The sequence below is a fragment of the Otolemur garnettii genome, unplaced genomic scaffold (assembly GCF_000181295.1).
Source record: "Otolemur garnettii isolate 467f Iridium unplaced genomic scaffold, OtoGar3 scaffold00020, whole genome shotgun sequence".
Taxonomy (NCBI): Eukaryota; Metazoa; Chordata; class Mammalia; order Primates; family Galagidae; genus Otolemur; species Otolemur garnettii.
The window spans coordinates 7,967,402-7,978,861 of record NW_003852415.1 but is presented as its reverse complement, the minus strand read 5'-3'; the positions used below and the strand labels follow the sequence as shown (position 1 = coordinate 7,978,861).

General features: G+C 37.5%; 1 protein-coding gene across 1 annotated transcript in view; it reads left to right on the top strand.

The window, feature by feature from the left end:
- Positions 1-11,460, top strand: part of SEL1L (SEL1L ERAD E3 ligase adaptor subunit) — a 66,476-nt gene that overhangs the window by 24,912 nt on the left and 30,104 nt on the right. Inside the window, exons 4-6 of the mRNA XM_023511495.1 lie at positions 7,756-7,923; positions 9,354-9,459; positions 10,149-10,311. Of these exons, the coding sequence (XP_023367263.1) occupies positions 7,756-7,923; positions 9,354-9,459; positions 10,149-10,311 (437 nt within the window). The remainder of the gene's footprint in view (positions 1-7,755; positions 7,924-9,353; positions 9,460-10,148; positions 10,312-11,460) is intronic.

The window sequence follows — 11,460 nt, the reverse complement described above, 5'->3', positions numbered from 1 at the left end:
AAAAAAAAAAAAAAAAATTAGTCTGACGTGATGGTGTGTGCCTGTAGTCTTAGTCACTTGTGTGGCTAAAACAGGAGGATCAGTTGAGCCAGGAGTTTGAGGCTAGCCTGGGCAACATAGCAAGACCCCCATCTCTACAAAACATTTTTTAAAATTAGCCAGGTGTGGCAGTACAGGCCTATAGTCCCAGCTACTTAGGAGAATGAACCAGGAGGATCACCTGAACCCAGGAGTGTGAGATTGTAGTGAGCTACAATCACAACACTACACTCTAACCTGGACAACAAAGTAAGACCCTGTCTCAAAAAAAGAGAAGGAAAAATGACTGTGATTTTTCTTTAATTTTGTATACTCTCCCATTGTTCAGTCTTCTGCAACAAACATCCTTGCAGTCTTAAAAAATAAAAAGAAGAAACATTAAATAGAATAAGCAGCATTTTATGACATTACAAATGATACAAAAGGAGCCAAGATTAAACTTACTAAATCATTGTTAAAATCAGGTTCTGAAGTAAGCAAGTTGAGTAATAGTGTGGAGTTCCACTTCCTTCTTGCTTATATGGCAGTGGCAGGGAAGGAACCACCCTTAACCAAATTGATCAGATTAAACAGAAGACAGGTGGTAGAGAAAACATAGGCAGTTACCTGCAGCACATCCTGACTTTAGTGAAAAAGGATTGATTTTTTTGGGTGGTGTTTCTTTCGTTTCATTTGGTTTTACAAGAAATTGTTTGTGTAAGAAAACACCTTTAGAAAACCATCTTTATGCATCCTTATCCCCACCAGAGCCTTTTCGAAACTCAACAATCTTTAAAGTCATTATGTAGAGAAACCCCACTGTTCTCAAATAGTAGTTTTCTTGAGCAACTTTACTTTGGATGATTTTTGACAGTGCCTGTCACCTAATTGTCATGAAGTTTGTCACTTTATCTTAGTACAGGGGCCAGGGCTTTTTCCATTTCTACTTTAAAACAGTTAGTTGCTTATCATAGAGCTGAACTTTGTATGAACTCTGACCTATGGTTTTGTTGATTTTTCCATGCCATTACATCTTCTGAAAAATACATTTTTATCTGTAATGCAATGTCTTCCTTAGTAGAGTATGTGTTTGTTTACAAATTTACTTTTTTAACTGAATTTAGTGGTTCTCAACTTTTGGTGAAAGCAGTCTGCTTGTAGCGAATCATAGACTTTGATATTTCCCCAAAAGATTACTATAGCATATTCCCAGGCAATAGTAGAATACCTCATTATTTGTCTTATGCCATTTACTTTAAGTCCAGTACTATATAGTTTACTTTAAATCCTCTAAACTAAGATGCTTTGTACTTAGTACCAAATTTAGGGGGAGGTTGGTTATGATTGGTTGGTTGATTGTGCTTTTATCTTGGTGTTTATTAAAATTGATGAAGTCAATAAATAATTATTTTCCAACCATTTGGACTACAGATATATTTGATTTGAATGCCACTTGGTACAAGATTGCTTCAGACAAGTACTGTGATTAAATAATTAATTTTCTTATTTAACAGAATATCCATCTAAACTTAATGGTACTATAAAAATTCTTAAAATGAGAAATTCACTAAGCTCAAGTCTGTACATGTATCTGTACAGACCAAGAATTTAACATTTTGGTGGTAGTTTTGATTTTACAATTAAAAATGTGGAAAAGATGTGTTTTTATTCCCAAGACATTTAATTCAATATATATAACAACATACTAGCCACACTTACATTTTTGTCTCTGGGAGTCTTTTCCTTCAACATTCAAACATGCAATAATAATCTTCTATATTAAAAGCAAAGGCTGAGCGCCGTAGCTAACACCTGTAATACTGGCACATTGGAGTTCAAGGTGGGAGGATCATCTGAGCCAGAAGTGTGAGGTTGCAGTGGGCTATCACAACACCACTGCACTCTACCCCAGGCAGCAGAGCAAGACCCTGTCTCTAAAAAATAGTAAAGTAAGAATAAAAACAAAACCTTCTGTCTCCAGGTCTCCTTGAGCTGTCAACTCACTCTGTACTCCCCTCTTTAGCATAATTCTTTTTTTTTTTTTTGACAGAGATTTTCACTTATTACCCCTCGGTAGAGTGCCGTGAAGTCACAGCTCATAGCAACCTCCAACTCCTTGGGCTTAGGCGATTCTCTTGCCTCAGCCTCCCAAGTAGGTGGGACTACAGGCACCCGCCACAACGCCCGGCTGTTTTTTTGTTGCAGTTAGGCTGGAGCTGGGTTTGAACCCTCCACCCTCAGTATATGGGACCGGCGCCATACTCACTGAGCCACAGGCGCTGTCCTTTAGCATAATTCTTTGAAAGAGTTGTCTATAACCCCTGATTACACTTTCTTCCTATTCTCTAATCCAACTCTAGCAATGCTCAAGGCCCCTCCAGACAACTCTTTCTCTTCTCCACCACTTACCTTCCAGTTGTTGAATACCTGGTCAGCTCTGGGTCCTCATGGTAATGATTCCCTCACCACTATTTGTTCTTTCTCTGAAGATTTTTTCTTTACTTGACTGCTGGTTCCTCTGTATGTGCCTGACCTTGAAACATGAGCTTGCCTGCAACTCAGGCTTCAATCCTTCTCCCTGTCTGCAGTGCTCTCTAGGGACCCCTCATCCCTTCTGTGTTGTTGGTGCCAGGTTTCAGTTTAATGGCTGCACCATACTTGATTTAACCAATCTCCTTTCAGTAAACCTTGGAGTTCTTTTTGATTTTATGCTTTTAAAATTAGAATACTGCATAAGTATTCTCTTACACATAAGAGAAGTAATATACATACTTGTTTGTGTATTTGTGGGAGCATTTCTGTAAGTAACCATCTTAGACATAGAAAAGGTAGATCTAAAGATGGGGACTGTTTAAATTCTAATAAATATTATTAAATGTCCCTCTTTAAGAAGTTATATTTCTGCCAACCCGTTTATATTTCTGCCAACAGTATGAAGGTCCCTATTTACCCAGACTTTGGGCAGCACTGAATGTTTTCAGTTTCATGGGGTGTTTTTGGTTTGTTTGGGGTTTTTTTGTTTGGTTTGGTTTTGGTTTTCTAGCTTTATTGAGTGATTTTAATTGACTTTGCAAGAACAGATTTCTAGTTGACTAACTATAAAGCAGTCTACTCGTTATTATAATAAATTCTCATGTGCATAAATAAAATATTTTACTCCTGAAGTCCAAGTAGATTATGTCATTATTATATAGAGTCAAATACAATTCCTTGTTTAGGAAATGTGAATTTTTACATGAACCTGCAGAATTGACTTAACACATTTCCCCCCTTTTATGTTGTGTCATATTTAATTACTGGTTATCACTAATTTAAATTGTATAACTAAACAGCTTCATTAAACCAGAGCAATGATTACTTTTTTTGAGACAGAGTCTCACTTTGTTGCCCTCAGTAAAGTGCTATGACGTCACAGCTCAGAGCAACCTCAAACTCCTGAGCTCAAGTGATCCTCTTGACTCAGCCACTCAGGCAGCTCACCACAATGCCCAGCTATTTTTAGAGATGAGGTTTCACTCTTGCTCAACCTGGTTTTGAACTCCTGAGCTCAGCAATACACTTGCATCAGCCTGCCAGAGTGCTAGGACTATAGGCATAAGCCACCATGCCCAGCCCCAGTGAATACTTTTGTTTTAAAATTAACACTGTTCTTGCAGAGGTTTTTTAAAGGATAGCATCAATATTATTGCAGAATTTTTCCATAAGAAAATTAACTGAAATTAACACTCGTATAAGGAATTTCTACTTGAGATAATTGATTTGAAACTAGGACGTCCCAGTCAGTAACTTCTGGAAGATTTTAAAACAAGTTTTAAAGATGTAAAAGTTTCCAAATTGGATTGTTCCAATTGGATTGTTTCTGGTAACTCACTAATAAACACATTTTTTAGATGTGTTTTTTTTTAAGTTTCAGTTTTTGCTAAATTGATGAAGCAGGTGCATCCTGGAGTTTCTTCCTGCCTATGCTTAGTTCTGATTCAGCAGAAGGTCAAAACTTGTTGCCAAAAACCTTTTGGTTCTCTCTGGTTTCTTTTCTGTTACACAGTTTCGTCACATGAAAGAAAATACCAATAGATGTATTTAAAACCATACTTTCTGTTGGCAAAGTAGAATTCCTCTGATAAGCTATTTGTTTTTAACACAAAGATTTCTGTTATCATAGAAAAATTAAATAATTTGAGATTCAGGTTTGCAGACTGCATGCAGTTCTGCACACGGTTTTTCTAAAGCATATTTGGATCTGTAGATTGACCCTTCTGAGATTGTGGCTAAGGGATGCTTTGCTTATATACATTACATTGAAGATCATTTCTTTAAAACCTGGACATATCAAAGGTAAAGAAGTTATTTGCCTCTGATCAGTGATTATGAGGATTATGAATGACATTTACCTGGTAATAAACCATTTGTAATTCATTTTGTCTTTCATAACGTACTGAAACATACTTTTTAAATTTGGTATCTGAGCACGTATCCTTACACTGGAAAGAAAGAAAAGTTACTTTCTAGCCTTCAGAGCAGGAGTGCCAGGAATAATAATAGCATATGTTATCTCTTGAATTATTACCTAAAATGATAGGTACCATGACAAGTCCTTTATATGTTTTATCTCAGTCTCTGCAACCGTAACCCTGTACAGTAAGGACTGTTATTCTTATTTGGTGATGAGGAAATTGTCTCCAGGTAATTTTATACGTAAGAGATTAAAGAAGCGGTACCATTTGCATGAGGTGTTCTGACTCCTGAACATAAATTCATCACTGAGCTCTGCTGCCTAATTAAATTCTCCATGTAGAAGCAACTGGTGGAAACGGACATGTACTCATACCTACCATGTGTGGCTCTCGGCTTAGTCCTGGACCTTTGGTCTTTTCATATACTTCTTTTTTTTTTAGCTGGCGTCTCCCTGAGTAGAATACCATGGCGTCACAGCTCGCAGCAACCTCAAGGTCTTGGGCTTAAGTGATTCTCTTAATTCTCTGTGCTGGGACAGGCGCCCCCCACAACACCCAGCTATTTTTTTGGTTGTAGTTGTCATTGTTGCTTGGCAGGCCTGGGCTGGATTCGAACCTGCCAGCTCCGGTGTATGTGGCTGGCACCCTAGCCACTGAACTACAGGCACCAAGCCATTTTTCATATACTTCTCACACAGCATTTTTATGCGTGCCTTTGACTTCCGGCATATCTGTGTTCTAGAGAATTTTCTCTTTAGCTACAACCAGAATGATGTCTAAGACTACCTTTTTTTCATAGCCACTTTAAATGTAGCAGTACTTACCCAGTAACCTATTCCTTCTTTAGTGTTCTCTATCTTAGTTAGCGCAACCGTTTGTCCATACCTGAAATCTAATTCCTAGGAGTCTTCCTTGACTCATTTCTCCTTTCATCCACACATCCAGAAAGAATTACCATGTCCACCTCATTAGCATCCCTTCAGTATATCCATGTGTGTTTTGTTTTGTTTTTTTTAGAGACAGAGTCTTACTTTATCACCCTCAACAGAGTTGCTGTGGTGTCACAGCTCGTAGCAACCTCCAACTCCTGGGCTTAGGCGATTCTCTTGCCTCAGCCTCCCAGATAGCTAGGACTCCAGGCATCAGCCACAATGCCCGGCTATTTTCTGTTGCAGTTTGGCCAGGGCCAGGTTTGAACCCGCCACCCTCCGTCTAGGGGGCCAGTGCCCTACCCACTGAGCCTCAGGCACTGCCCAAGTACATCCTTGTCTTTCTTTCTTTTTTGTTGCTGTTGTTGTTGTTTAGCAGGCCTGGACCGGGTTTGAACCCACTTGCCTCGGTGTATATGGCTGGCACCCTAACCACTGAGCTACAGGCACTGAGCCCACATCCATGTCTTTTGTTTCATTGCTTTCTTCAGGCTAGTGTTGTCTCTTGATTAGACTACTGTCACAACCTTTAAACTAGTCACCTTGGGCTCGGCACCTGTGTCTCAGCGGCTAGGGCGCCAGCCACATACAACCAAAAAATAGCTGGGCATTGTGGTGGGCACCTGTAGTCCCATCTACTTGGGAGGCTGAGGCAAGAGAATCACTTAAGCCCAAGAGTTTGAGGTTGCTGTGAGCTATGACTCTACAGCACTCTACCCAGGGCGACAGCTTCAGACTCTGTCTCAAAAAAAATAAAAATAAATAAATAAGCAAATTGGTCACCTTGGATTGAGCCTTACTTCCCTCCATTCTCTACTCTCTTAATGAAACATTAAGTATGAGCACATCACTCCTCCTTAAAACTCTACAGTGAGTTTTCTGTTTTTCTCAAGATAAAAGTCCAGACTCCTCATTAATACTTGTAAAGATCTCCCAAATCTGGCTTCGTTTGCCTCTTCTCTTGTTCACTTTGATACTCATTTGATTCTTTTTTTTTTTTTTTTTTGCAGTTTTTGGCCATGGTTGGGTTTGAACCTGCCACCTCCAGCATATGGGGCCAGCGCCCTACTCCTTTGAGCCACAGGCACTGCCCCTATCATTTGATTCTTTTTTTTTTTTTCCAGAACAGAGCCTCAAGCTGTCCCCCTGGGTAGAGTGCCGTGGCATCACAGCTCACAGCAACCTCTAACTCCTGGGCTCAAGCGAGTCTCCTGCCTCTGCCTCCCAAGTAGCTGGGACTACAGGTGCCTGCCACAACACCTGACTATTTTGGTTGCAGGCTTCATTGTTGTTTGACAGGCCCAGGCTGGATTTGAACCCACCAGCTCAGGTGTATGTGGCTGGTGCCTTAGCCCCTTGAGCCACAGGCGTTGAGCCTATCATTTGATTGTTAACATGCTGCTCCATTTGTCTGCAATACCACCCCACCCCAGAGCCTTCTATCCACTCTTACTCTTGCATATCCTTGAGGTTCATTTGGAACTTCTGTCCTTGACAGGAGTGGCTTTCTTTTCCCTAACGCCCATCAATCACACTTTTACTTAATCTCTCTCTTCCTGGCTAGGCAGTAAGTTCTATATAGCAGAGACCTCTGACCAACCCCATTGCCAGCACCTGGTAGAATTCCCAGCACCTGAGAGATAGTCAGAAAAAATTCATAGAATAAATTAAAGATAAGGTCTCTACTTCACAAGCTCAAAGTCTAGTGGGAGCTAGAATATGGTAAAAAAATAACTTCAATAACTGTGATGAGTATTCCAATAAAATACTGTAGGATCACAGAGGAATACATGAGTGATTAACTCTGCCTGGGGGAACATGTTCCCTGTATAAATTTATTTTATTGAAAAAATTAGCTTATGACTTCCAGAAAACAAGAGAGTTGTGCTGAGAAGCAGAATTGATTCAGTTGCATTTTGCTGTATTTTTTTGCTGCTCACTGGTTGGGCAAGAGGGTTTTTTTTTTTTTCCTTCTGTCACCCAGACTGGAGTGAGGAAGATCTATTCGAGCTACTGGGTTTAGGTAATCCTCCCACCTTGGCCACCCAAAATGCTGGGATTGTACCACTGCATCCAGCCTGCAGTAGACTTTTAATATTCTAAGGTTATATCTCAAGAACATCAGAAAGTCTAAGCTAGTTAGTATAAATGCTGAGTAGCCCCAGAGAGCCATGCTTACTAAATTCACTTACATCAAGTCCTTCCTAATCAAAGTCAGCGCTGACCCTTTTATGGCGTTTATTATAAATCATGCATAATGCATCTTTGACTTCACATTCTGAAATTGACAGCCCTGAATCCATGAATACCAGAGGACATGCTCATGTTTAGGTTTTTATTTCTTGTCATTCTAGCTTTGACTGCCATTGAAGGCACAGCACATGGGGAGCCCTGCCACTTCCCTTTTCTTTTCCTGGATAAGGAATACGATGAATGTACATCAGACGGGAGAGAAGATGGCAGACTGTGGTGTGCTACAACCTATGACTACAAGGCTGATGAAAAGTGGGGCTTTTGTGAAAGTAAGTATTACTCAGTAGGCGACATCCACATTCCTTTATGACTGGGACATCTTATTATCTTCTTTTTTGATCTTTTTTTATTTATTTTTGTTATTTTTCATCTTTCTGGGGATAGAGGGAGACTTTTTTCTAGCCATCCTTTTCTACATTGGAGTGGCCAGTATTGATGATATGGTTATAGCCTTAAGGGGTGAACTTAAGAGCAGGAAGCATGTGGTATATTTATTTCCAAGCTGTCACTCAAGCGGCTAATCACAGTCATGTTTTATTCAGAGGTGGTTTTCATTGGTGTACACAGGTTGTTTTGTAAACTGTTCAGGCAGTCTACTACATTAAGTAACAAAACATTTTTGGGAATAAAGGAACATTAAGGTGAAGGTTAATAGTAATTGGAAGAAAAATAAATAATATATTTTTAAAATACTTTGAGTGAAATATACTGTCCTAAAGTAACATTTGACAAATATAATATATTTAACCATCTTAAGTATAAATGTCAATGAAAAGGTGCTAAACTCAATGAGCAACCTATATTTTCAGGGAAAAGTTTCTAGCTATGAAAGAACAGAAGGAAATCTTGAATATATTCCCTTTAATACCAAATAATATTTTCAAAATAATGGCCCTGATAGCATATTAGACATTCCTATAAGATAATAACAAATATAATGCATCTTTGGATGTAGGCCAGTATTACTGAGTACACCAGTTTAATACAAAAGATTTATTTTTTGTATTACGAGAAGAATTCACTTCTATCTCTATAAATATTTTGATGAAATATGCCTATGCCTTGATAAGTTTAGGATTTCTACTAAAAATGCCGTTTTACAGTAGCATAATAATTTTTGAGAAATCTGTAATAATTGTATGATTTTTGATGTTTTAATCAGTGAGTATGAAAGAATTAGAGAACTTGAACATTAAGTCAGGTTATCTATTTGATAAAAAATCATTTTTTTACTAATTTGTATTAAGTAATCAAATACTTTTCCCTGTAAAGATTTATAGTAATGATTGTAGGGCTAAAGTATCTTTTAACTACAACAGTGTTTTTCTGCCTACTGTTTTCTAAAGTCCTTCTTTCCTTATTTTAGCTGAACTTGGCGTATAATCTGAAATTTTAGTAGAATTGTATAGAAAAATTATTGTAACTAACAGAAAAGTGCCAAGAGCTGTTTGGTATTGCTCTCTAAAAGAAAGTAACTTCAGGGAATTTTATGTATTTTTCTAAAATAAGTCTTATCTTGTATCAGGTAAAGGCCAAACATAAACCAAATGGTTTTAGTCTACTTTGGAAATAGTGAAAGATCATTCACTGTGTTTATATAACTGCCCCAAAGAAAGAATAAATACTGATGTTTAATAAATAATTGGTACAGAATTAAAATATACAAATATACTTAAATGTATCTGACATTTGTTTCTAGCTGAAGAGGAGGCTGCTAAGAGACGGCAGATGCAGGAAGCTGAAATGATGTATCAGACTGGAATGAAAATTCTCAATGGAAGCAATAAGAAAAGCCAAAAAAGAGAGTAGGTAGCATTGCTGAGTCCGTTCTTTCCCCAAGATAGGTCATTACTGAGGCAAGTAGCCAACTACTTTCTCTTTTTTAAACTGTACTGCCAGAGATACAGAAGATTTCTCAATCTCATTACAAGGAAATATAATATGATTTGTGGGTATTAGTGCCATTGCTTTTATCAGATTTTAGTTTAAGATAAAAAGGTCATAAATATAGATTGTTCACAGGAGTGAACAATGAGTGAAATCAAAGATGTGTTGTTCATTTTGTAATTTTCAAATGCAGTTTAGAAAGAACATAAAACAAACAGTCGGCTTCTAACATCTTATGTTTTTGTAATTTCAGCTGACTTTCAATACAATCTGTGTAAAGATTTGAAAAGAAAATTGCAATGGTTATTATTGGATTATTAACTGGACATTATTGCAGTCTAGTTAATCTTTTTTCATAGAAGATTTTAGAATAACTATTAGTGTTATTAGATTATTTCAAGCCGTCAGGAGAACTGGTACCTCATGTAAAAACAAAATAGCCAGGATGCTTTCTAAAATGTGTAAGTAACATGACTTAGTGAAAATAAGATATCAGAGGGATTCTGTAACAAAAGAAAATTATTTATGCTACATTTTAGCAGATCTTGAAAAATCTTAAAGGCAGCTTCAAAACTTTACTAATTTTTTTAATTGCTTATATTTAAAGAGCATATCGATATCTTCAAAAGGCAGCCAGCATGAACCATACCAAAGCTCTGGAGAGAGTGTCGTATGCCCTTTTGTTCGGTGATTACCTGACACAGAATATCCAGGTGGCTAAAGAGATGTTTGAGAAACTAACTGAGGAAGGCTCTCCCAAGGGACAAACTGTAAGTGCACTCTGAATGCAGAATCTCTCTGTACACAGCACTTGTTAATTTGAGCAGCAGTTTTACTGTCTATGCCATGACTTCTTTTAATAATTCTGAAAGACAAAACGTCTTTGAATACCAGTTTCGTGGCAGACTATTTTACTAATCTTCTTTTTCCTTAATCTAAAACCATTCATGATCAAGGAACACATTTTTGCAGTTGCATTTTGCCACAATTGCGTTTGTACTTTACCAAACTAGATCAGTAGAGAATGAAATATGAAGGTACTTATTTTTTATCTGAAATGAGTTGCCATTGCCTTTTTTCCAAAGTTCACAAACTGCTACTCTTGTTAATCTTGGTGTCTTTTTTAAAAACATATTTGTTACAGAAGAGGTACATGTCCATTATAGGAAACTAGGAACGTAAGCTAACAAAGTTAGAAAGTAAACATCACCTATGTGCCACCAGATATGAGCAGTGATAATGTGTTAGTGCATGCACGTCCTTCTGGACTTTTCTTTTTATTTATATATGCACATGAATTTTTTATTAAAATGAAATGCTGTTGTCTACTATATACTTGCTCTTTTCCATTAACAACCTTCACCTTTCTCTTCCAGCACATTTTATTGTCATGTAATACCTACACTATATTTATGTGGTGTTGAACAAAGAAATGTTCTTTATACCTGTTTTGTCCAAACCAGTATTCAGTCCAGGACTACGCTGACGTTTCGTTATATCTAGCATATCCCCTTATTGTTTTTGTCTTTGTTAGAAGTAGGGCCTGTTTTTCCACAGAATATTTTACCTCTGTTTGTTAGCTTCTTCATGGCATCCTTTAGTTTATTTCTCCATCACCTATGTTTACTGTAGACATGATGTCACAGCTAAAGAATGGTGAACTCAAGTAAAATACTTTTGGCTAGACTACATTCTAGGAGATGTTGTGTATTCCACCTTCTATCACATCAGTTGATAACGTAATACCTGGATGTTTCCTCAATAGTCATGCTGAGATTGTCACCTGGATTTAGGAGGCCATCTTGTTTATTTACATACCTTCAATAATTCATGTTTATTCAAGCTATGGGATTTACTTATAGATAAACAAAATTTCTAATTATAGAGGAAGTCTGTTTTCAGACTAGTCATAACCATAA